At 50.6% G+C, this 25,760-nt stretch overlaps 1 protein-coding gene across 1 annotated transcript; it reads right to left on the reverse strand.

Moving 5' to 3' along the window:
* Positions 1-69: 69 nt before the first annotated feature.
* Positions 70-25,760, reverse strand: SIN3B (SIN3 transcription regulator family member B). Its single transcript, XM_060276494.1, has 19 exons — positions 25,663-25,760; positions 21,878-21,984; positions 18,287-18,440; positions 16,516-16,821; positions 15,516-15,659; positions 15,180-15,302; positions 14,857-14,946; positions 14,384-14,502; positions 13,132-13,339; positions 12,921-13,037; positions 11,758-11,996; positions 9,797-9,980; positions 7,431-8,226; positions 5,828-5,997; positions 4,468-4,641; positions 4,212-4,304; positions 3,389-3,483; positions 3,059-3,263; positions 70-2,009 (listed from the first exon to the last, which is right to left on the reverse strand). Exons 1-19 carry the CDS (start codon positions 25,717-25,719, stop codon positions 1,779-1,781), a joined length of 3,612 nt encoding a protein of 1,203 aa, XP_060132477.1. The 5' UTR covers positions 25,720-25,760; the 3' UTR covers positions 70-1,778.

Genomic DNA, 25,760 nt, shown 5'->3' on the forward strand with positions numbered 1-25,760 from the left:
CCTATGCTCCTCGCACGGGGCCCCCGCCGCCTGTCCTGCAGGGGAAGGAAGAACACAAGGGAGCCTCTGGCGTTTTCAAAATTAATATTTTATTTTTACTTGATGTGCAAATAAATAATTTCTTTTAAAAACTACATTCAAATAGTTGGCAAAAGCAAATACAAAGGCGGAAGGAAGCCGGGGGGGGGTGCGGTGGGAAGGGGGGGCGAGGAAGAAGAGAAGGAAGAGAGATCCTTTGGAGACAAAATAAAAATTGAAATTTAAGAAAAAAGCGGAAGCGTCCTCTCTCACGTTCTCTGCTATGGATAGATCGTCCCTGGCTTCCGGAAGCCACCCCCACCCCCACCCCGGTTGCCTTTCTGACACCCCCCTTGGAGAGATAGGGGCTTGGCTAGCACCTCGCTTTGCCCGCCCAGATTATAAATTAAATTGAGTTTACTTATTTCTTTTTAAAAAAAACCAATGGGATGAAGAAATATGGCCAGTAGGCAGAGTTGGGGGGGGGGAGGAAGGGGGCTGGGTAGAGGAGGGTTTCTCTCTCCCCCCCTCCAAACCTCACAATGGGCCCCCGATTAAAAAAAAGGAAAGAAAAATGACACGTTAAGCCACAAAGCTACCATTTAAGTCATCGTTTCATTAAAAGAGATTTTGGCACAGTTGGTTCCCCCCCCCCCCGCTTGGGAGAACAGCAGGAACAGAGGTGGTTGGGGGGAGATATGGGGATTGGTGGGGAGCCTTCCTGGAGTCCAAGGAGGGTGGAGGGGGTCTGATATTTTTGGGGGTGGGGGGTGGGAGAAGGTTTGAACCAATCAAGTTCCAGGGGAGGGGAGTCTTCCATTCCTTGGCAGTGATAGGAGGGAGAGGAGGGGAGGGGCAGGCTCTCAAAACACCACACACACACACACAAGTGTGTCTTCCGTGGCCAAATTTGGAGGGGGGGGGGCACAGAGAGAGAGAAATAAAAGGACAGCGGCACCCCCCACCCCCCAGATTATATCGCAAAGGAAACAGAGAAACCAAAGCCCCCCCCCCCCAAAGAAACCACACAGCGCAACAACCTCCCCCCACTTTGGGACCCAAGAAATAAACCCCTGGAGCGTGTTGGAGGTGGCGGGGGGAGAAGCCCCTTGATGGCGTCCCGTTCCCCAAAATCCGCAGCCAGAATGGTCCAAAGTGCCCACGGTGGGAGACGACCCCCCCCTTCCAGGTGAGCTCGGCCACCTGCCCCCCCCCAAACCGACCAGACACACACAAGAGCACACCTTTGTTTTCCGGACCAAAAAGGCCACACTTCTCACAAGGCCTCGCGTTAGAAAGTGTTCACCGCACAGTGATGGGTGGGGTGGGGGTTGGGGTGGCGGGGGCTCTGAGTTTTGTCTTCCGGGTCCCTCCTTGCCTCCCCCCCACCCCCTGCCAAATCAAAGCAGCCCGAGGCATTGCCGAACCCCTGCCCTCCCAGTGCCACGCGGGGAGGGCACCCGAAACAGTCTGCCAGGTCCCTCCTTGCCGCTCACGTCCTTGCCCCCCTATCCCTGGCCAAAACAAAGCAGTTCCGAGGCCTGGAGAGCTCTGGGCAGACCCCCCCCCTCCAGTCCGTCCTGTACCATGCGGGGAGGACGCCCAAAACGAGGCGCCCCCCCCGTCCCGAAAGTCACAAACCAAACGGAGAAAACGACACTTGCCCCCCGCAAAAAAACCTGCTGGTCGGATAAATACCAGGGGGGGGGCTGGCAGCAGGACACCCCCCGCCCCCCACTGGAGGGGAGGAGGGAGGGGGTTCAGGGCGAGGCCGGCTGGCGGCTGTACTGGACACGGTAGCGGTTGACGGGGACGCCGTGGACGCTGACCGTCTCGCAGGTGGTCTTGCAGGGCAGCAGGTCCTCGTCCTCGTCGCCCATCAGCCAGTCCTGGACCAGCTCGGACGCCTCACGCCCGGCGTTCCGGCTCAACCAGCCCAAGTGCCAGGCCTCGAAGCGGCGGTGGTAGCGCAGCAAGACCTTTGGCTGTGCCTGTCCAGAGAGAGGGGGAGGGGGAGAGGGTCACCGGCAGAAATTGGCCCCCTGGAGCCGGGGAGCTGGAGCTCAGCCCACCACCCAAGGTCCTTCTCCTCCGAGTGCCTCTTCTACAAGAGGTCCAGAACAGGGCCTTTTCCAGGGTGGCTCTCTGCCAGTGGGATGCTCTCCCGGGGTATTTACAGCTGTACCTTGGTTTTCAAATGCCTTGGTTTCCGAACGCCAAAAACCCGGAAATGTTCCGGTTTTTGAACGTTTTTCAGAGGTCCGGCCCCCCACAAGGTCCGAGGGACAGTGGACCAGCCCCCTGCTGAAAACGTTTGCTGACCTGTTAAATAGGTTGTGATCTTTTCTGTGAACCGCCATGAGACTTCCAGGTATATAAACTTAATGAATAATAATGAAAGAATTGTATGTACATTTAATACGGTGGTCCCTTGGTTGTCAAACAGAATCCGTTCCGGCAGTCCGTTCGGCTCCCGAAACAGTTCGACAACCGAGGTGCGGCTTCCGATGGGCTGCACCCAATCGGGAGCTGCGTCGGGCGTTCGGCTTCCGGAAAGTGTTCTGAAACCGGAACGCTTGCTTCTGGGTTTTCTGCATTCGGGAGCCGATTTGTTTGGGAGCCAAGCCGTTTGGGAACCAAGGTACCACTGCAAAGGGTAAAGGGACCCCCAACTGCTAGGACCAGCCGCGGACAACTCTGAGGTTGCGGCGCTCATCTCGCTTTACTGGCCGAGGGAGCCGGCGTTTGTCCGCAGTTTTTCCAGGTCATGTGGCCAGCATGACTAAGCCGCTTCTGGCGAAACCAGAGCAGAGCGCGGAAACACCGTTTACCTTCCCGCTGGAGTGGTACCTATTTATCTACTTGCACTTTGACGTGCTTTAGAACTGCTAGGAGCACAGACCGAGCAATGGGAGCTCGCCCCGTCACGGGGATTCAAACAGCCGGCCTTCTGATCGGCAAGCCCTAGGCTCAGTGGTTTAGACCGCAGCGCCACCCGCCACTGTAAAGGTAAATGAAAACAGCACCCCTCCAGACCCACCTGCCTGGCGCGGCCAAGGGCCCCCCGCCGGTACATGTAATCCTCTGCGTTCATGACGAAGAGCATTCGGTGTGTGTTGAGCTTGAACTTGCAGTCCATGTTGCAAGCGCTCTCCACCCCAACCAGCTGCTTCCAGGACCCCCGGGCTTTGTCCCGGGCCGCCTGGACCTGGGCGCACTGCCAGCGCCGGAACTGCTTCAGGTTCCTGGGGGGGCAGAAGAGAGGCAGGAGGGAGGGAGGGCTGCCACCTTTGCCCCCCACCCCGGAGTCCCCGCTCTGGAGGCGGGAGCGGGACCCGCTGCCCCCCTCGAGCACCGGAGGGTCCCTCACCTCTGCAGGAAGACGGGTTTCAGGAGGAAGCCTTCGTTCTGGCTGCTGGGGGTCCCCTCCACCCCCACATACTGCTCGACGTAGTTGGCCAAGTGCTGGAGGGGAGAAAGGCAGGAAGCAAAAGGGAGAGCAAAACTTGGAGGTTTGGAGATGGGGGCACGAGCTTGGTTCAAACCGGGTTTGTGGTTTGGTCCGCACTAACCCACCCCACGTCAAACGGGAGCAGGAAGACACGGGCAAAGCGCAGGCTGGCTGGGGCGCAGCAAATTGCCGTCCCAGGGCAGCTGCCAAGCTAAACTGGGGGTTGTGGCTGCGGTGTTTAACCGGGGGTTGAAATAGCAACGCTAAACCAAGGATTGAGGCTGCAGGGCTAAACCGGGGATTGCAGACGCAGTGCTAAACCGGGGAGTGAGTCTGCTGAACGAGAGACTGAAGCTCCAGTGTTAAACCGGGGATTGAAATTGCAACACTACACCAAGGTTTGGGGCTGCATCGCTAAACCGGGGATTGCAGATGCAGCGCTAAACCGGGGGTTGAGTCTGCAATGCTAAACTGGGGCTTGCGGCTGTAATGCAACACCAAATCGGGGATTGCAGCTGCCGAGCTAAACCGGGGCCAACCCAGCCAGATGGGTGGGGTATAAATGATAAAATGGTTGTCCTTGTTGTTTTCGGTCTTCCCAGCAGCAGCGGAGAAGCGCAAGGGAGGCTGGCTGTGGTTTGCGGCCCACCCATTGGGACGCGACGCCTGAAGGCAGACGCAACCGGCCAGGGAGGGATCTCACGGCCCGTGGGGCAATTTGGACAGGGGGGCGGGGAATCACCTGGACTTCCAGGGGGTCTTCTGTCTGGGTCTCCTCCGTATCCAGCAGCTCGATGGTCATGATCACTTGGTCCTTCCGCTGAAGGAACATCACCTGCGGGGAGGCGAGGCCGGAGTTCACACAGGCGCTCCAGCCACAAGAGGCGCCCCCTCCATCCTCCCGCCGCCACCAGCGTTCAAGGGGTCTCTCCCCGCCCCACCGGCGTGGCCGACCCTCCAAGTAGAGCCACAGAGGGTCGAGGGCGGGGTTGCCGCACCTTGAAGCAGTTCTCGTCCGCCATGCACCGCTCCGCCTTCCACTGGTAGCTTGTTTCCTTGGCTGCCCGGACGCACTGCGACGAGAGGTTGCCGCCAGCTGCCCCTCGCTTCCGCTCGCCCAGGTAGAGCTCCACCACCTTCAGGCAGACGTCGTCGCTCACCAGGTGGTGTAGCTGGAGCCAGGGGGACGTTAGAAGAATTTTAAGATCTCAAATATAGAGTAAATACTCTTAAACACGCAGATATCTTAACATATGAACCATGTGCCTGGAATAGTACGGGAGAGCAATCCTGAAGCCATTTTGACTCTCCAAGTTTACCTCATATAAAGGTAAAGGTAAAGGGACCCCTGACCGTTAGGTCCAGTCGTGGACGACTCTGGGGTTGCGCGCTCATCTCGCTCTATAGGCCGAGGGAGCCGGTGTTTGTCCGCAGACAGTTTTTCCGGGTCATGTGGCCAGCAGGACTATAAGCCGCTTCTGGAGAACCAGAGCAGCACATGGAAACGCCGTTTACCTTCCCGCTGTAGCGGTTCCTATTCATCTACTTGCATTTTGACGTGCTTTTGAACTGCTAGGTTGGCAGGAGCTGGGACCGAACAACAGGAGCTCATCCCGTCACGGGGATTCGAACCGCCGACCTTCCGATCGGCAAGCCCTAGGCTCAGTATTATTATTATTATTATTATTATTATTATTATTATTATTATTAGGGCAAATTCTGCATCTCCTCAGAATCTTTTCTCCCCACCTTACCTTAATGGCACATCTTAATAGATCCTTAATAGCTATATATCCCACACCTCTTTATACCATTATTTCATTTCATCTTCTGCTTACCCCTCCCCACTTCCTGGCCATCATAATTCGTGAAGATGTCAATAAATTTGGGAGCAAGTCCTTCCTAACCTGCGAATCTTCCGCCCTGTCGTAAATCGATAGCAACGCTACCTTTTGGTCAGCTTTTTAACCCAACCATTTCTGTCCTCTCCTTAAAAAACACCCTTTGCCGGAAAAAATGTACGCTGCAATTCTGCGATTCGAATCAAAGAATCATAGAATCGTAGAGTTGGAAGAGACCACAAGGGCCATCCAGTCCAACCCCCTGCCGAGCATCAAAGCATTCTTGACATATGCCTGTCAAGCCTCTGCTTAAAGACCTCCAAAGAAGGAGACTCCACCACACTCCTTGCTAGCAAATTCCTAGTCCTAGGCAGAGTGGCAGGGGCCCCTCAAACCCTCAGGTCTTCCTTCCTCCATGTGGAGCAGGGCAAGGGGCCCCGCTGCTATCAACCTCTGACCCCCACAACCCCTGCCCATCACAAGTGCCCCCTACCACCCCCCGGGAGACGGCCGGTACCTGCCGGACGATGTTCTGCACCAGCTTGTCCATGGTGAAGCCGACATAGGCATGGATAGTGAACATCTCCCGCAGGGTGTCCTCATACTGGGTGGGGTCGATGTTGCCGTCCAGCAGATTTCGCACAAGGTCCAGGAAGGCCGGGTAGTATTCCTCCAGCTCCACTTCACCTGGCAAGAACGCACACACACACACACGAACAAGACACAAAACCCCTCTGTGGGGTGCCGAGATGGGACGCCCAGCATCTCGGCCCACCTGGGCTCCTGTACCCCAGCCCCCTGTCAGGAATTCTGTGCCTGCGGGGGGTTGGGATAGATGATCATTGGGGTCCCTTCCGAATCTACAATTCCAGGATTGGCGGTTTCAGACTTAGGGGTGTGCTGCCAGCCGTGTCTGGAGATTGAAATGGGCACCTTCTGCGCGCACTCGACTGCTCGGGGACAGCTCTTCCCTCAAAGGTAAGCTAAGGTTCTAGTCCTCACGAATAAATAGGAACAGAAGAAGCTGCCTTATGTAGCCAGACAATTTGCCCACCTAGCTCCATGCTGCCTACACTGACCGGCAGCAGTAGGGTCTCAGGTTCAGGGGTCCTTCTCCCCAGCCCTCCCAGGAAATGCCAAATTGCGGGTTGAACCAGAGGCTGCCCTGGGCCCCTGAGCAGGTCCCAAATCTGGTGGTAGGCTGAGCAGACGCTTTTCCTCTTCCCTCCTCCTCCCCTTGGCTTCTGTTGATGAACGGCTTCACAGGAAGCCAACGGCTTGCAAAAAAACGATTTTACAAAATTTTAAGGAAAGCACGAGGGCATGGCGGCCTCCAATGGCCAGGAGGAGACTGCACTGGAGGCTGGGAGGCCAAGGCTGAGCTAGACAGTCCTGTTTAAAAAAGTCACAATAGCTATAAAACAGCTTATATCAACATCAATGTTTTGAAGGAGGTTTCACTAACCACCAAGAAGCGTCCGATGGATTACTGAACATCGCTTTGATATAAAGCTGGGAATAGCGTGAAGGAGGATTTCCCCAAAACCGGGGAAACCATCTGGGGAAACCCAGGGTGTATGGGAACCCATGTCAAGAATGTTGGAAGTTTTGGTGAATGTAGATCAAAAGCTCCTCTTTGGGGGGAGATTTTGCAAAGGAGTTGACTTTTTGAAATATGGCAGGCATATCCGGCCCCCGTGACAGTATATGTCCTGGGGTAAAATCCTAAAAAAAGCTCAGCAACCTTAAAACCTCAAGAACTTTGGTCGGCCCTCATGCAGGTTCACTTCATCAAATCTGGCCCTCTTTGGAAAAAGTTTGGGCACCCCTGAAATATGGCAACCCTATCTTAGCATTATCATCATGGCTGGTGACACGTCGCAGCTCTCCAGCCGCCGCCAGCGCAACGGGAGCGAGCGCCATACCGGTTTCGGACAACCGCCATTACCGCCCACCTCTAGCTAGGAGGACCGAGGGGCGAGGCCACTTCCCACCTCCTCCTCCTCCGTGACCCCCCTTTCCCCCTCCCTGGCCTTGCTGGGTGCCGGGAGCCAAGGGCCACCCCCCTCCCTGTTCCCTGGCCAGACGCAGAAGTCCTTCTTCCCCTCCGCCCTCCTTACTGGGCTGCTTCAGGCGCAGCTCCATGGCCGGGTCGTTGGCCCTCTCCTTGCGGCCGTCGCAGAGCAGCTTCTCCCTCTCCTTCTCCGCCCGGAACTCCAGCAGCTGCTTCTGCGCCTGCCGGTAGATCTTGAGCAGCCGGGAGCAGAGGGTCTGGTGCAGGCGCAGGAAAAAGTACCAGTTGTTGTTGGCGAAAAACAGAGCGTAGACGTTGTCCAGAGAGCGGCGCGGCCGTGCCGAGGAAGGGGTGGTGGCTAGGGTGGGGGGAGAGGCCGCTACGGCCGCTGCCGGGCCCTCCGAGCCCCCGCCGCCCTTCTCCCTGGCGGGCGCAGGGGGATTCCTCTTGCGGAGCTCGTGGCCCTCCGGGGCGGGGGGCTTCTCGTCTGTGGGGGGCGTCCTTTTCCGCAGCTCGTGGGCCGCCTCCGGGGCAGAGGAGGAGGAGGGGGGCAGCGACTTGTCCTCGGCCGGGGGAGCCCTTTTGCGCAAGTCGCGGGCGTCCGGTGGCGGGGGAGGAGGGGCAGGGGGCCGCTTGGGGCTGCTCTTGCCGCCCTCGGGCACCTCTTCCGGGGTGGGGGGCGCGGGCTCGTGGCCGGGCGGCTGCGAGAAGAAGAGGTCGGGGAGAAAGCGGTGGACGATCTGCCAGATGGTGGCTTGGTCCTCCTTTTGGATGGTGGGCTGACGCTTGACATAGTAGCCCACCAGGGCAGCCGCATCTTCCAGGATCTGCTGGTCCTCGTAGACGAAGATGAGGTGCGGCTCGTTCAGGGCACCCCGTCCCTCAGAGTGCTGCTCCTGGTGCTGGAGGTTTGAAAAAGAGAGAGAGATGGAGCAAAGGCAGGTATTATCCTCTAAAGTCACAACTTTCTGACTTAAAGACGACAACGAAAAGCACAATTTCCTCTAGCGTAAAGGGATGAACCTTTGCTTAGAAACACCAAAAAAAGGCCCAATTTAAGGAAATGATTACAACAATCGTTTTATTATTTATACCCCGCCCATCTGGGTGGGGTTCTACAGCCACTCTGGGCGGCTCCCAATATTAAAAAAACACAATAAAATGCCAAACATTTACAAACTTCCCTAAACAGGGCTGCTTTCAAATGTCTCCTAAAAGTCAGATAGTTGTTTATATCCTTGGCATCTGATGGGAGGGCGTTCCACAGGGTGGGCGCCACCACCGAGAAGGCCCTCTGCCTGGTTCCCTGCAACCTCTCTTCTCGCAAGGAGGGAACCCCCAGAAGGCCCTTGGGAGATGGACCCCGGTGTCCGGGGTGGAGACGCTCCTTCAGGTCTACTGGGCTGTTTAGGGCTTTCAAGGTCAGCACCAACCCTTTGAATTGTGCTTGGAAATGTACTGGGAGCCAATGTAGGTCCTTTCAGGACCAGTGTTATATGGTCTTGACGGCCGCTCCCAGTCATCAGTCTAGCTGCCCCTAGAAAACCTTGCAATGGCTGCCCCACCTACAACCAAGGCACGGCCAAGCTCCTCTCCATCAGTTTGCAAAGCCCTGAGCGACTCAGGGGGCAACCGAGCTCTCCCAGCACAGCTCGATTGCTGAGACCGCCCTGTCTGACGGCGAGAAACTGAGTCTCTGGTTTCATCCGCCCTGTCCTGTGGAACTCCCTGCCACCGGAGATTCCAGCAGGCGCTTCCGCTGCCGACTCTTGAAGCTTCCCATGCAAGTAGGGAAGCCTAGAATCATAGAATCCTAGAGTTGGAAGAGACCACAAGGGCCATCCAGTCCAACCCCCTGCCAAGCAGGAAACACCATCAAAGCATTCTTGACATATGCCTGTCAAGCCTCTGCTTCAAGACCTCCAAAGAAGGAGACTCCACCACACTCCTTGGCAGCAAATTCCAGGTGGAATCTTCTTTCTTGTAGTTTGAATCCGTTGCTCCGTGTCCGCTTCTCTGGAGCAGCAGAAAACAATCTTTCTCCCTCCTCCGTATGACATCCTTTCATATATTTGAACATGGCTATCATATCACCCCTTAACCTTCTCTTCTCCAGGCTAAACATACCCAGCTCCCTAAGCCGTTCCTCATAAGGCATTGTTTCCAGGCCTTTGACCATTTTGGTTGCCCTCCTCTGGACACGTTCCAGCTTGTCAGTCTCCTTCTTGAACTGTGGTGCCCAGAACTGGACACAATACTCCAGGTGAGGTCTGACCAGAGCAGAATACAGTGGTACTATTACTTCCCTTGATCTAGATGCTATACTCCTATTGATGCAGCCCAGTATTGCATTGGCTTTTTGAGCTGCTGCATCACACTGTTGACACATGTCAAGTTTGTGGTCTACCAAGACTCCTAGGTCCTTTTCACATGTACTGCTCTCAAGCCAGGTGTCTCCCATCCTGTACTCACCTCGTCATAGACGCTCTCGATCTCGTTGAGGAGGCTCTTGGAGCGCAGGGCCTTGGTGTCGTTCTGCTTGAAGTTGACGGCCTGGTGGTCGAGGGACTTGAGGTAGGCCTTCTCGTACTGCTCCCGCCAGATCTTGTTGAAGCCCTGCTGGGCCTCCCGCCATTCCTCCTCCTTCGCTTTCAGCCTGCAGAATGGGGGGGGGAGGAGGAGGAGGCGAAGGTGAGGCTGCGGGAAGACGCGGGAGCCAAGCGCAACCCAGGCACCCCCCTCCTTTCCCCCCGGTTTTTAAAATATACAAATAAATACATAAATAACAAAATGCATACATTGGTAACTTCGATGTGGATCAAATAATATCAGACTTCAAAAAAATCTTTCATCTCAACATGTGCAAAAAGAAGAAGGGAACAGAAAAAGACAAAACAAAGAATAACAAAAACAAATAAAATAAAAAAATTCTTTCAGTAGCACCTTCAGTAGACCAACTAAGTTTTTATTTACAACCACCAGACTTAACATGGACACTGGTACCAGAGCCTGCAATAAACCCAGATGCCAACTTTGCTGCCACATACACCCGGACAGATCGTGAAGCTGAGGCTCCAATACTTTGGCCACCTCATGAGAAGAGAAGACTCCCTGGAAAAGACCCTGATGCTGGGAAAGATTGAGGGCACTAGGAGAAGGGGACGACAGAGGACGAGATGGTTGGACAGTGTTCTCGAAGCTACGAACATGAGTTTGACCAAACTGCGGGGGGCAGTGCAAGACACGAGTGCCTGGCGTGCTATGGTCCATGGGGTCACGAAGAGTCGGACACGACTAAACGACTAAACAACAACACCTGGACAACATCATTACTGGCCCCAACAACATCCAACATACCATCTCAGGACTATTTAATTGCTCATCTTCTAACATTGTGTATGCCATCAAATGCCAACAGTACCCTTCAGCTCTCTATATTGGACAAACAGGCCAAACCCTACGCCAAAGGATAAATAGACATAAATCTGACATCAGGAACCACAAGACAGAGAAACCAGTAGGAGAACACTTCAATCTCCTAGGACATTCTATACAAGATCTCAAAGCAGCTGTTTTATTACAGAGAAATTTCAAGAACAGACTGGAAAGAGAAGTTGCTGAATTGGAACTCATTACCAAGCTTAAAACCATGGAGCCACCTGGGATGAACAAAGACATAGGATTCTTATCTCATTATGCATGATCAAGCTTTCTTTAGCGCCTCAGCTTTTGCTTTCCCCCCGCAGGACCTATTGCAGTCATCAGCAGTCATTAACAGCCATCAACAGGTTTACCACTCCCATCAGCCCATCACCCATTCCCACCCACCCCCACCACCCTCTGTATATACGGTATATAAGGGTCTGACTCTTCTGTTTCAAGTGCATCTGAAGAAGTGTGCATGCACACGAAAGCTCATACCAAAATAAAAACTTAGTTGGTCTTTAAGGTGCTACTGAAGGAATTTTTTTATTTTGCTTTGACCAACACGGCTACCTACCTGTAACAAAAGCAAATAAAAAAGATTCAATCAGCATCGTCTGTTAGATACAATTCAATAGGATTCAGTCGTGTCGTGGCCTTTCTCATATATACCTTTACCTATGGACTGAATCTCTCTCCTTACTTTATTTATTGTGATGTGGTGGACTTCCATCTACCTTGTAACAGTTCATTTCATCTTACTAAAAAAATTCCCCGGTATTTAATATTTTCCCCTCATCTTGGTATGAGGAAACGATGTGCCCCTATTTACGGAGTTACTCCAAACATAACGAAATCTTAGAGGTGGAACCTGCTTTCCTTAATTAATTGCTGAGGCATTCCCACTCTTTTTTGAAATATTATCTATTGACTTATTTCTTATGGCTTCTGTTGTTTTCAGAATGGGGAGCCCCCCCCCCTCCTACCGGGGAGGAGGAGGGACGGCTCACCTCTTGAGGACGATGGGGACGGCCGAGAGCGGATTCTTCTTGAGGCTCTCGATGATCTCGGGCGCCTTGTCTCCGTAGATGCGGTAGATGGCTCGCCTCTGGATGACCTCAGAGGTGCCCCCCAAGCAGTCGTCCAGGCGGAACTTCTCCTGGTCCTCCAGGGACATGCGGCTCAGCTTCTTCTGCACGCTCTCCAGCACCCGGATCGTGGCCAGGTTCGTCTCCAGGACCACGTCCAGCTGAGCGGGGGAAGAGCGGGCAATGTGAGATATGGGGGGGGCGCCCCGCGTCAGGAGCATCGGGGAGAAAAACATACTTGGCGGCTTCCTGTCCTCGTGGCGACCCCAGACACCCCAAGATAACGAGATAAAAAAAGATGTTTAAAGATCTTCTCTTTTTAGGGATTTCGGAAAGGGATATACCAAAAGTTCGTTTATGTATCGGGCGGCAGCAGCAAGAATATTGCATGCTCAAAAAGGGAAAGAATTTGCATGCTCAAAGAGCGACATAATATTGCATGATTCGGGAGGAAGTAGGCAGAAAGCTTAATTGGGAGCACCTTCACTCCAATAATGGCTGCGTTGTTCTTTTGCTGGTATCATTAAACACTCTTAAACTGGTAAGGGACAATAATTGCTTTGGTGGTAATAATAATAATAATAATAATAATAATAATTATTATTATTATTATAACCTGCTCATCTGGCTGGGTTTCCCCAGCCACTCTGGGCAGCTCCCAACAGAACACTAAAAACAGAATAAAACTTCAAACATTAAAAACTTCCCCAAACAGGGCTGCCTTCAGATGTCTTCTAAAAGTCAGGTAGCTGTTTATTTCCTTGGCATCTGACGGGAGGGCGTTCCACAGGGTGGGCGCCACCACCGAGAAGGCCCCCTGCTTGGTTCCCTGCAACCTCACTTCTCGCAGTGAGGGAACCACCAGAAGGCCCTCGGGAGATGGACCCCGGTGTCCGGGGTGGAGACGTTCCTTCAGCTCTACTGGGCTGAGGCTGTTTAGGGCTTTGAAGGGTTATGCATGGCCAAAGGGGGGGGGGAGGAAACAGTTTCCCTGAAGCCTGACCCTCCCAGGGATTGAGCCAGGAGGTCCTTCCCCAGCCCCAAGCAAGGGCCCCGAACCTGCCCGCGTTGCTGGGGGCACCCACCTCAAAGCGTTCGTCCTCGCACCGGTGCAGCTGTTCCTCATAGGGGGTCTTCTTTGAGCTGACAAAGGTAGAGTCCTCGGACCAGGAGGGGAAGGAGACCCAGGTGTCGTTCAGGACCTGCAGGGGGCGAGAGGAGCCGCCCTCAGTCCAGGGGAGTCGCCAGGACGCCCCGCCGCTGCCGCTTTCCGCCGATGGCCACCCCCCGGCCTACCTCTTTGCAGATGGCCGTCCTCCCGCTGCACTTGGGCTGCTGGTAGGTTTTGGGCAGCGCCCGGTAGCTGGAGCCAATGCGCTTGCAAGAGGCGTAGTCGATCTCGCGGCAGACACCGTCCCCCGAGCGGTCCGCCATTGGGGAGGCAAAGGAGAGCTCCTTCACCCCCAGGAAGGACTTGAACTGGGCAAACAGCTCCGGGAATTTCCTGCGGGAGGGGAGGAGGGGAGAGGCACCGAACTGGCTACCTTTTGCCTGCGGACTCTGCTATATCTTAAAGAAACTCCCCAGCAGAGGGGCAGGAATGAACGCAACGTTTCTTAACCGAGGGGCAGAATTGTTGCGTGTAAAAAGTGTGCATGGGGGAGAAGGGGGAGCGAATATCTGGGGTATCTTATGCGTAGCTGAGCTGACGTATTTGGCGAGAAACTGAGCTGACGTATTTGGCGAGAGCCAGTGACTTTATCAAGAAATGTAGTCTTTTTATAAGATGCTCAGCTTGGAAACTTGTTCCTGAAGGTTCAGTTCCTGCTACCGCCTCCTACTTTTGCTTTATTTCACATGCCTTTAAACGACCTTAAAGTTATCAATGACACAATTTCCCGGTTTGACGCTTTCTTACGCTAGATAGTTAATAAATATACTGAGGTGGGGGTGTGTGAATTTGCTCGGAGACATCACTTCCCTGCTATGCGTAAATACAGGTGAAACTCGGAAAACTAGAATATCGTCGAAAAGGGCATTTATTTCAGTAACGCAACTTTAAAGGTGAAACCAATATATCAGATAGATGCAGGACATGCAAAGCAAGATACGTCAAGCCTTTATTTGTTGTAGTTGTCATTATTTGTCATTAGGCGGGTCAATTATAAATGGAATGTCATTAATGAAATGTCAAAGCGATGTTTATTTTTGTATTATTGTAACTATTTGTTTGATTACTGTGGAATATCCAAAAGAAAGCATTTGTAAAAATTAAAAAATAAGAAGAAGAAGTTGCATTACTGAAATAAATGCACTTTTCGACGATATTCTAATTTTCCAAGTTTCACCTGTACAAATGACAAGGAAACTGAAAAATTTGGGGGGAAGTGTTCTCCCTAAATCCCTCCCTCCCTCCTCGCCAAGCCAACCAAGAAGCAGCTGCGTGCTTCTGCCCTGCTGCTGGGATTAGCCCCTGCCTGCCTTTCCTCCCCCAAGGGAGATGGGAGGACCCCCCCACAGCCCCACAACTCAATGCGGCCCCGCTTACCCCAGAAAGGGGGTGACCAGCTGGAGAAGCTCGGAGCCCGAAACCAGCTCCTGATTGAAGAGGGCGATGCAGCGGAGGAAGTTCTCGTAGACATCCTGGCTCTTCAGGACTCGCCGCACCTGAGCAGAAGGACCAGCCGGGGGTGGGAGAGGGGGGCAACTTCGGGCTGGGCAGCTCAGTGAGCACCCGCTTGGAAGCTTAGCATTGCAGAGCCGGGAGGGCTTCCTAGGCCTGCCCCCCCCCAGCAGCTAGAGCACCCCCGGCAAACAGCTATTCTGCAAACACCCACCCACCCCACCCCCGCCCTAAAAGCCCTGACCAACTGTTCTGGGGTCTCGGGGAGGGAAAGGCTTGTCTGTTTTCTCCGCCTTTGGCAGAGTACCGCAGGTTGGAGGTTCAGGGGCCCTCCGCTAAGCCCCCCCCCCCGTCCATGCCTTTTCACACACCCCTGGCCTCCATGCCGGACGACCAACCTTGTCAAAGAAGGAGAACTCCTGCAAGCTCCCGTACTTGCCCACCGCGGCCAGCGAGAGGTCCTTCGTCCCCCGAAGCTTCATCTTCTTCTGTGGGGGGGGGGGAGGCACACATATGTGTGGGCTGGTGCAAGCAGGCTTCTGCATTTTGCAAACCCTGCAAACCCTGAGCGGACCCCGCCGAAATTTGCCAGGCTCCCCTGCCTCCTGGAAATAACACATCGACATACCCCCCCCCCCGCGCGGCCAACCTGAGCCCCCCGGCAGGCTCCTCTCGAACCCCCCCCCTCCAGCCCACCCACCTCCGTGTCCCGTTCGGATACCTTGGCTGGGCCGGGCATGGGTCGAAGCAACATGGGCCTGGATCGTTTCTTACTGTGTTCCATGTGCTTCTCGTGCTCAAGTTTGGAGATGTTGTTGGCGCCGCAGGGCCCGTTGCCCGTGAACTGCGGAGAAAGGGGGAGGAGCCTCAGCAAGCAGGTGGAGGGGGGAGGGGAAGGAGGGAGGGAGGGAGAGACGAGGGGCAGCAGCAGGGGGACCCCCACTCCTTTGCAGGGAGGAGGTCCCAGGCTTTGCCCCCGATACTATTTCCAAGGAAAACCCCGTGGTCTCAGAGGGGTTTCCCAGCCGCCCGTCAGTGCCCCCCTCCTGCCACGTACCAGAGACCGCTTTGCCTCGGGGAGGAACTGCCCAAACTCGGAGAGCAGGTCCTCTTGGCCCCGGAAGAGGTTCGCCACCTCGGTGAAGACCTCCTCCTCCGACATGCCCCGGAAGGGGCGGCCTTTGGTGCTCAGCTGTTCTTTCTGAGAAGCGAGAGGGGGGCGGGAGGAGGCGTCAACGGCGGGGCTTGCGGGCAGAGCAGGGGAGGCAAGGGGGGCAGCCCACCCACCCCCCAAAACGGGCACACGAAAAAGGGGGCAGTACTCAGAACTTGCTAAAATGACACGGGTTAATAAGAAACCCATCGATAGATAAGGTTAAGAAGGAATGGGAAGGTTTTTTTAAAAAATTGCTTGGATAAATACGGTTCCAACCAGAACACTTGGTTGTGCTTAGGTTAATTTCGCAGACAGAGGTCTCCCAAAACAGAGACAAATAATTAAATACAGATCAGAAACGGAAGTGGTTGAATTGAAACCGCAAAGAGCAGGCAGAAGTCAACAAACCAACAAATTAAAAAGGGATCCAGTCCAATGCGAACAGAATACCCTGGTACTGGTTTGAATTTACTAAATACTGCTTTTTGTTCAACAGGTAGTTTTAGTTTTATTAATTTTTCGGTTTCATCATTGTGCATTTTTCTTTATTCCTCTTCCCCCCCCCTTCTCTTTCTTTTCTCTCTCTCCTTTTATTTCTTTTATACAATACACATTTATCCTAGATTTCCTGACCATTTAACTACGTATATTGCAACAGCTCTCTTAAGTCTAAGAATATCTAACGTAAGATTAGATTATCTTTCTTTTTGCTTTTTGTATGTAGTGTTTGCTGTGGAAATGAAATGATAATAATAAAATAAAATAAAATAAAATGGTGGCAGCTTATTCCAGGTAGGGTGAGGCAGCCCACAGCCCCACCCCGTACACCAAGCAGGGTTGTGTTTTGGGTTTTTTTGTTTCCTGACCCCTGAACGCCATGGGGAGAGAGGAGAGCTTTCACCTGGTACGTGTGAAGGATCTCCAAGAAAGACCGGTAGATCTCAGGGTGGTCCAGAAAGCGGGTCTTGATCTTGTTGACGTAGCTGATGGCATTGTTGAACTCCACCGAGTCCGACTCCAGAGGCACCTGCAGCCGGCAGTCGTCCTTGCAGGGCTGTTGTTGCTGCTGCTGCTGTTGTTGTTGCTGCTGGGGTTGCTGGTGGCAGAAGTCCTCCGGGCAGTCGCCGTGGTTGTGGGCGTTCTCCTGGCAGTAGTGCAGGATGAGGCCGGAGCCAGAGAGGGGACTTTGGACGGGGTCCAGGGACACCTAGGTGGAGAGATGGAGAGAGAGGGAGCCGGGTGTCAGGGGCAGCTGAGCACAGGGCGGGGGGCGAAAGCAGCTGCCCTTCCGCCTGGATGGTCCTCGTTGCCTTGCACCCATGTTGAAGGGGGGCTGAGCTGGATGACCCCAAGGTCCCTTCCAACTGTGAAGCTCTGATGCCCACCTGCCCCTTCCTCTGCCCCCCGTGCCAGCTGCTCCTCGTCCTGCGCGGAGACAAACTTTTTCAGCAAACTTTTTCAGCAGGTTCACTGTCCCTCAGACTTTGGGGGGCTGGACTACATTTTGGGGTTCAGGTCAAAGCTTTTTTTAGTTTTTTTAGGGAGGAAAAGACAATTTTTTCAGATTTAGAAGGCTAGTTTGGCCCGCGGACCATAGTTTGCCGACCTCTAGCTGAGATGGGTCTGAGCAGAGCTTCCAAGGGCCTTCAAAGCACAGCAAGGGAGCACCTGCTTGGCGTGCAGAAGGGCTTGTAATGTATTTAAAATTAAGGCCCCTCTATACCTTTCCTACCTCTGTGGCCCCTCTATTACAAGTAATGCTTGTAATGTATTGAAAATTAAGTTAAAAATTGGACTACTTAAGAAAAATAAGAGAAAATACATGGGGCAGTTGAAAAAGACTGAAAATGGTTAACCATGGAAGGGTGGAGGGGAGTGTAAAGCAGGGGTCCCCAAACTAAGGCCCGGGGGCTGGATGCGGCCCATTCGCCTTCTAAATCTGGCCTGCAGACGGTCCAGGAATAAGCATGTTTTTACATGAATAGAATGTGTCCTTTTATTTAAAATGCATCCCTGGGTTATTTGTGGGGCATAGGAATTCGTTCATTTATTTTTTTTTCAAAATATAGTCCAGCCCACCACAAGGTCTGAGGGACAGTGGACTGGCCCTCTGCTGAAAAAGTTTGCTGGCCCCTGGTCTAAAGATTCAGGGAATCCTAAATGCTGATAATTACAGGTGAAACTAGGAAAATTAGAATATTGTCAAAAAGTGCATTTATTTCAGTAAAGCACCTTATTATTTTTTATTTCCCTTTTAATTTTTACAAATGCTTTCTTTTGGAAATTCCACAGGAATCAAACAAATAGTTACAATAATACAAAAATAAACATCGCTTTGACATTTCATTAATGACATTCCATTTATAATTGACCCGCCTAACGACAAATAATTACAATTACATCAAATAAAGGCTTGGCATATCCTGCTTTGCATGTCATGCATCTATCTCATATATTGGTTTCACCTTTTTAAGTTGCGTTACTGAGATAAATGCACTTTTCGACGATATTCTAATTTTCAGTTTCACCTGTATGTCTACTGCTTGAATTTAAATGCGTAGTGTAAAACTGAATAAAAAAAGATTTTTTTAAAACAGGTGGGGGGGATAAATCTCCCCGTAGAAACGAGTGGAAATGGTCCAAAAAACCCCAAGCCCGCTTCCTGGTCTAACCTGGCTGGCCAGAGGCGACTGGATGCTCAGCTTCCCATTCTTGGGGATCTCAATCCGGTAGCCCAAAGGGAGGAAGGCGTTGAAACCGATGATGAGGTCGGGGTGCTCATGGAACAGCTGTGAGACACGCCGGATGACGCCGGGGGTGTCAATGCTGAAGACAAGGGGGGTGGGGTTAGGAGCAGGGTGGATAAAAAAAACACAATGATTTTTTAAAAAATAAAATAAAGTAAAATTATTTTAATTTTTTGTTTAAATCGGATTTTTAAAACAAAATCCTTTTGGAGGAAAAACATTTCTAAAGGTTTTCTATTCAAGTTACATTATACCGTGTTTCCCCCTTTTTAAGGCGTAGTCATAAAATAAGCCATAGCAGCATTTCTAAGCATTTGAGAAATATAAACCGTACCCCGAAAATAAGCCATAGTGATAGGCGCTGTGTGGAAGAGAGCACTGAGCTCCCCGAGTCAGCAGCAGCAACGCCGGCCGCAGCAGTGTTTGCTGAGTCCTTTCTTGCTTTTGGGACTTGGTTACTGTGCTGGCTTGGGATGGTGTGTGTGCAATTGCTGTTGCTGCTTCGTGTTTTTCAGCTGGATTCTCTGGGTTCTAAGCACTTTCCCCCGTTTGTTTGCGAAGCAGCACTCGGCTGCAGCCCCTGCCTCTCCCGGCGGCTGCATCGATCCCCAGGAGGCTGCATTTGATCGCTATCTCCTTTTCTATTTCTTTTGTCTTTGAGCACCCGGCCCCGCCCCCTCTCCCCTTCGTGGAATGAAGAACGGAGTTTTAGCAGCATTTCCTCATTATAAAAAAAAGGTCAGGAACTTTTACTTTAACCTCAAAAATGGGATATTTCCTCTCTCTAAAAACAACTCTGACCTGAACACCAATAAAACGGGGGTAGATCACTTCCAGTTTATAAATCCGCAAGTAGATCGCAGTCTCCTGGAAGTTGGGCTCTATACTTTGGCTGATTGCAAGCCTTTGCATCTTTAAAAAACAAAAACCATGCGCTTCTCAGTCTTAATTTTCCTTTAATTCATCCCCCTATACCCTCCTCCAACCATTGCCTCCTTCCATTCCTTACCCCCCTCCCTCTCTCCCCACTTCCCTCACTCCTGTGCGATCTCATTGCTTTTTCTGTTGTGTTGTCTATTTTATATTTAATATTATTACCCTTTATGATGTTATTTTTTCCCTTGCGATAATTATTTATTTTTTATCTTTAACTAACTTTCCTTTCCATATTTTTCCATATATAACTCAACACTTTCCCATTCCTTCTTAACTCTTTGGATAGAGTGCCCCCCCCATTATTGTTGTTAATTTTACAATTCCTGGATTTTTTATGGAACCGAACAGCTTGGGTGCTTCAGAATGTGCCTTCTGTTGCTACAGGGCTATGGGGCTTCACTATTTGACCCCCCCCCCAGGTTGGGATTTTTAAAGTAGTTCTGAGGGTCCCAGGGCACAGAATCACCCCCGATCCTTTCCTTTGTCTAAACAGACCTCTTCCCCCCTGACTTTGGAAGGCTGTGCTTCAAGGGTGATACCAGGGGTTTTTTAAGACCTGCGCCTCTTAAGGATTGTTACGGTCCATAACTTCCATTGCTTTCTACAGGGTTGGGGGTTTAAAGCACTGCCACCCCCACCCCACCCTGCAGGCGCTCGGAACTGGCAGCGCCAACAACGCGCCCAGCAGCGCGCAGAAGAGAGCACCGAGCGTCCTGAGCCAGTGGGTCCCAGTTGTACCAGCACTTTTTTTAAAAAAAGACACCCCCTGAAAATAAGCCACTGTGTGTTTTTTTGAGGGGAAAAAGTTATAAGACGGTGTCTTAAAAAAGGGGAAACACGGTAGTCCAAAGGCTATTCGTCAGGAAAGAAGGATTTGTTTTAAGCTTTTCATGGGCGCGAAAACTCGGCCTAAGTTTTTTTTAATTGTATAACCACATCAGTTAACAAACATGGATACATATGCTATAACATTGTTTCAGTTAAATAAATTGTTTAAATTGTTACTAAGGAAGCGATTTTTTTAAAAAAAAATTGTTTAGCCACATCAGTTAGCAAACATGGATACATAGGCTATAACGTCGTCATTTTTGTTCAAATTGCTATTAAGGAAATGATTGTTTTTCTCCTTCCAATAAAGTACAGCAGAAACGTTTTCCAAATGTAAACAGTTAACTCAGTGTTTTTTTTCCCCTGGGGGGGACGCATACCCCTAAACATTTTGTGAATCTAGTTTGGGCCTCATTGAGGGGCAGTATTTCAATATGAGTAGGAAAATGAGAGCTCCCCTAAAACATTTGGGGTGGGGTGGGGAGCACTGAGTTAACTTATTAAACCTCACCATAATTTCATAATTCTCTGTCTATGTATTTCTAACAGTAGAACCAAATTGGTAATTTTTGAGAAGGGCTGTAAAAACGACTCTGAAAATTGATGATTCCAAAAACAAAAACTTCATCTGTAAATATTAAGACAATACCAGCAAGAATGAGTCTTTCTGTAAAAAAAAAAAATAACGATGATGATGTAAATCAAGCCTTACTGACTAACGATTTGAATCAATTTGATTTAAATCAAATCCACCATGGTTAGGACCGAGGCAGGACCCCAAATGAGGGTGGGCAAGGAAGCCCGACTCCGATTCCTCTCGTTTCCGTCCTCCGGTTTCTTTTTTTTTTAATAAATATTTTTATTAAGTTTTTGCATACATTCCATACATCATTTAACATTCCTTCACATCTTAAACAATCTTTTTGGACTTCCCTCAGCCACGCCTAAAGATTTCCACTCATCCTAACTTCTTCTTGTATTCCGTAATTCTGACGAAGTGTGCATGCACACGAAAGCTCATACCAAAATAAAAACTTAGTTGGTCTTTAAGGTGCTACTGAAGGAATTTTTTTTATTTTGCTTCGACTCAGACCAACACGGCTACCCACCTGTATCCGTAATTCACTATTACTTTAAAAAAACAATGATCATTTTTTACTCTTTTAACTTTTTCCTGTTTCATATACAGGTGAAACTCAGAAAATTTGAATATTGTCAAAAAGTACATTTATTTCAGTAATGCAACTTATTATTTTTTCTTTTTCTTTTAATTTTTATAAATGCTTTCTTTTGGAAATTCCACAGGAATCAAACAAATAGTTACAATAATACAAAAGTAAACAAAAATAAACATCGCTATGACATTCCATTTATAATTGACCCGCCTAACGACAAATAATTAAAATTACAACAAATAAAGGCTTGGCATATCTTGCTTTGCATGTCATGCATCTATCTCATATATTGGTTTCACCTTTTAAGTTGCGTTACTGAAATAAATGCACTTTTCGATGATATTCTAATTTTCCAAGTTTCACCTCTACAAGCGTAATTTTTTGTTTACAATTGTCTTTCAAATGTTTCTCCAATTTAGTCCAATCCTTCAAGAACCTCTGGTCACGCTGCTTTCAGATTCTCCCTGTCATCTTGTTTGAAGATGTCAAAATCCGCCGCCGGCCAGGAAGCTTCCTGGGTTTGGGGGGCTGAGTAAAGATGGGGAGAAGGGGCCTGGACCCCTTCTGAACATGTTACCTCTGGCTCTTGAACTCCTTCATGATCTCCAGGAATCCATTGTAAGTGGCCGGGTCACTGCCAAAGCGGATCTTCACCTGGTCCAGGTAGGAGAGGGCGTCCTCGACCTGCGGGAGATTTATTTTAAGGGAAGGCAGAGGTGGCTGCTCGCAAGCAGCCCTCCCCGTGGCTCTGAGGCTCTGGGTGCGGGTTCAGCCTCCAACAGCGCCCCCCCCGGTACCCCCGCCCGAATCCCTGGCGAGCCCCTGCTGCTGGCCTATGTAGGCAGCACCGAGCAAGGTGGGCCGGCGTTCGGTCCGACTAGCTTCCCGTTTAGATCAGCCCTTTAAATTGAGTAGCATCGTCGGTTTGCTTTGTAACACACACAAAACCCCAATAACTTTTAATAATAATAATAATAATAATAATAATAATTCAGAAGCATGAGGACTAGAATCTTAGGGGAAGGACTTTGCAGGCAGAAGGTCGCAGGGTAGGACTGGAGCCAGCAAGGGACATTTTCAAGCAGGAAGGAGGTTTGAGGAGGGGTATAAAATGAGGCACGTCCATTTCCGAGAAAATTATTATTATTATTTTTATCCTCACAACAACCCTGTGGTAGGCTAGAAGGCAGTGACTCACCCCCAAGGCTACCCAGTCAGCTGAGTAGGGGTAATAATAATAATTTGTCACTTATATGCTGCCTATCTGACTGGGTTAACCCCAGCCGCTCAAGAAGTTAAAACACAGCAACGTCTGGCCTCTCAGGTGCTAGTTGGAGACTCTAAGCCAGGCACCCCCAGACTCGGCCCTCCAACTGTTTGGGGGAGTACAACTCCCATCATCCCTAGCTGTAGTCCCAAAACAGCTGGAGGGCCGAGTCTGGGTGTGTGTCTGCTCTAACCAGTAGGCCACACTGCTGATGGGAGGGAAGCGGGAGGGGAGGCAGATTCCTGATAGCAACAGCACCCTCCGCTTTCAAACAGGGCTGTGGGGTGGCGCCCCCTTTTATGGGTCCAGAGACCCCGAAACGCAGCCCCCCACTAGGCTTCGGCTCCCCCTTCCCGGTTGAGCCCAAACCGAACCTGCCTCTTTGCCCCCCCCCAGCCCCCTCTTACAAGGCTGCAAATCCTCACCCACAAATCCTCACCAAGCAAGCCCCACTCTATGGCGGCCACAGACTGCTGAGTAAGTGCTCGCAGGATTGGTCTGGAAGTAATCCAGATTAAATGTGCAGGAAGCTGGCAGATAAATCGCTCTGCTCTCTGCAGCTACATCTGCATTTTGAAGTGGGGGGGGGGGAGGAAATAGATCTATGTGCCCTCGACTGAAAATCTCTTATTCTTTATGGTCCGGAATCAGTTCTCCCGCGACTGTATTTATTTGGATCGGCGTTTTTGCAGATCGGCCCCAGCCGTGCCTACTCTGCGGCAGGTCCTACTGAGTTCAGTGGGCCTTACTCCCAGGAAAGTGGGGCCAGGCCTTCAGAGGGGATTTACAATGTGAAAAATAAAGTTAAATGGAAAGACTGATGGGGGGGGGAACCCAACGTTTTAAACGCGTCATCCCCCAATTGGCGCACGTTCGACTTGTGCATAATTCAGCTATATGCGCAATCTTTATTAATTATTAATTAAAAACCGCAAAAACTACAAAATAAATAAAAAGTGGGGTGGAAAATGGGTGGGTTTCCATGGGAGGGGAGATTATATTACTATTATTACTATTATTACTATTATTATTATTATTATTATTATTATTATTATTATTATTATACCACCCTATACCCACAGGTTTCAGGGTGATACACAGAACAAAATCAGACTAGAAAACCACAAAATACATAATCAAAATAAAAACACCAGCCCAATAACCTCCCCCCCCCTTGGCAATCCCACCCACCCTTGAGCCCCTATGCATCCTGATTATATGCAGTTTGGCTTGGGGCCTGACCGCCACCCCCCAGAACGCAACTTCCCACGTAAATTATAGGTTTACTGTATATGTTTAACAGCAACAACCACAATATGTCCCCATCAACTGTTTCAAACACAGAGTTCTCCATAGGGGAATGAATTGAAATAATTCCATGTATGCGTGGACACAACATTTAGCCATATCTAATTAAAGGTATTCCCCCCCCTTTTTTTTTTATTACTTGAAAGCTGAATTTCCAAGTGGTATTGGAGGAAGCCAGAGAGGAAGCTTCGCGAATGAGTGTCCTTTAATGCGGGTATTCATAATTTGGGTGCACCCCAAACAGCTAATACTCAAGAGTAGCACCGTTGAAATTAATGGTTCCATTAATTTCAGGGGATCTAAGGTGGATGCAAAGCAATGGAGAGGAACTTGGGGGGGGGGGAAGGCAAAGAAAGGAGGGTTGGGGGGTGCCAGTTAACGCCTGCATCTATTACCCATAATGCAAACCATTGGGAAGAAAGGAGAAAGTGAGAGGCGAGTTCAAAGGTTTCCCAAGAGAGTCTGAATCTTAGGGTTGTGGGTTCGAGCCCTGAGTTTGGCAAAAGTTTCCTGCATTGCAGGGGGCTGGACTGGATGGCCCTTGCAAATTTACAATTCTATTATTCTACCTCTGTTAGATAAATGCATTTATCTACCAAAAAGGGACTGGGATACACTAGGGAAGCTTTTAAGGTATGATGTTTTACCAATGTTTTAATGTTTTGTAATTTGCTGGAAGCGACCCAGAGAGGCAACTCAGTCAGATGGGTGGCATATAGTAATAACAATTATTATTATCATCAACGGATGAAACAAAAAACTGGAGAGAGGGAAGTTTTAGGCTGGGGGTGTTTCCATACAGCAATATAATGCAAAGGAGGGGAGGGGGTGTTTGGGGAAGAAAGGAAAGGGGCTTTTGCAAGGAGGTCTGCAATGGGGTTGGTCTAATGCATGCAGCTATTATTTATCAGAAGAAGAAGAAGATGATAATGGGGTGGGGGTGGTCTACAGCTATTATTTATCATAACAATAACAATAATAATATCCTCAATTGAATGGGGTCACATGCAGCTATTAATAATAATAATAATAATATACTCAATGGGTGTGGGGGTCATCTAATGCATGCAGCTATTATTTATCATAACAATAATGATAACAATCATAATATACTCAATTGGATGGGGTCATCTAGGCATGCAGCTATTAGTAATAATAATATACTCAATGGGGGTGGGGGGAGTCATCTAATGCATACATCCAGGAAGAAGAAGAAGAAGAAGAAGAAGAAGAAGAAGAAGAAGAAGAAGAAGAAGAAGAAGAAGAAGAAGAAGAAGAAGAAGAAGAAGAAGAAGAAGAAGAAGAAGAAGATACTATACTCGGGGCAGCCCAACCTATAAAAACACCACATCAAAACACAAAAAACAAAAAAAGCCAAGCTACATGGTGGTTGTCAAGACCTATTTGCAAACTTCTCCTGGCGTGGGGAAGAGTGCAAAAAAACTCGTCTCCATCCTTATTTGCCCCCCTTTGCAAAGGAGGAGGAGGAGAGGTAAGGAAACCTTTTTCCTTCCTTTCTTTTTTTTGGGGGGGGGGATTTTTGTGCTAAGCTCTTTTCCTGCCCATGCCTGAGGATGCAGCCTCCCTTGAGGGGGGGGTATCTTTCCTCTAGCAAGAGCTGCAGGAGGGGAGAGGGTGGGGTGGGGGGTGTCTCTGTGCCCATTCGCCCCCCCTGCAGGAGGGGGGAGACCCCACCCCCACCCCATATTGGGGGGTCTTTTTGTGTGGGGGGGTGTTAAAGGCCCCCCTCCTATGTGTGGGGGTGGCCCCCTCCCCCCCAGACTTACGTGGACGGGGAGCTTCTCCGAGGTGGGGGGCGCCGCTCCCCCCATCCTGCCCCCCATCCTGGGCCCCCCGCCGCTGCTCCCCCGGCCGCCGCCGCCGC

The sequence above is a fragment of the Zootoca vivipara genome, chromosome 6 (genome assembly GCF_963506605.1).
Source record: "Zootoca vivipara chromosome 6, rZooViv1.1, whole genome shotgun sequence".
In the NCBI taxonomy this organism is placed as follows: domain Eukaryota; kingdom Metazoa; phylum Chordata; class Lepidosauria; order Squamata; family Lacertidae; genus Zootoca; species Zootoca vivipara.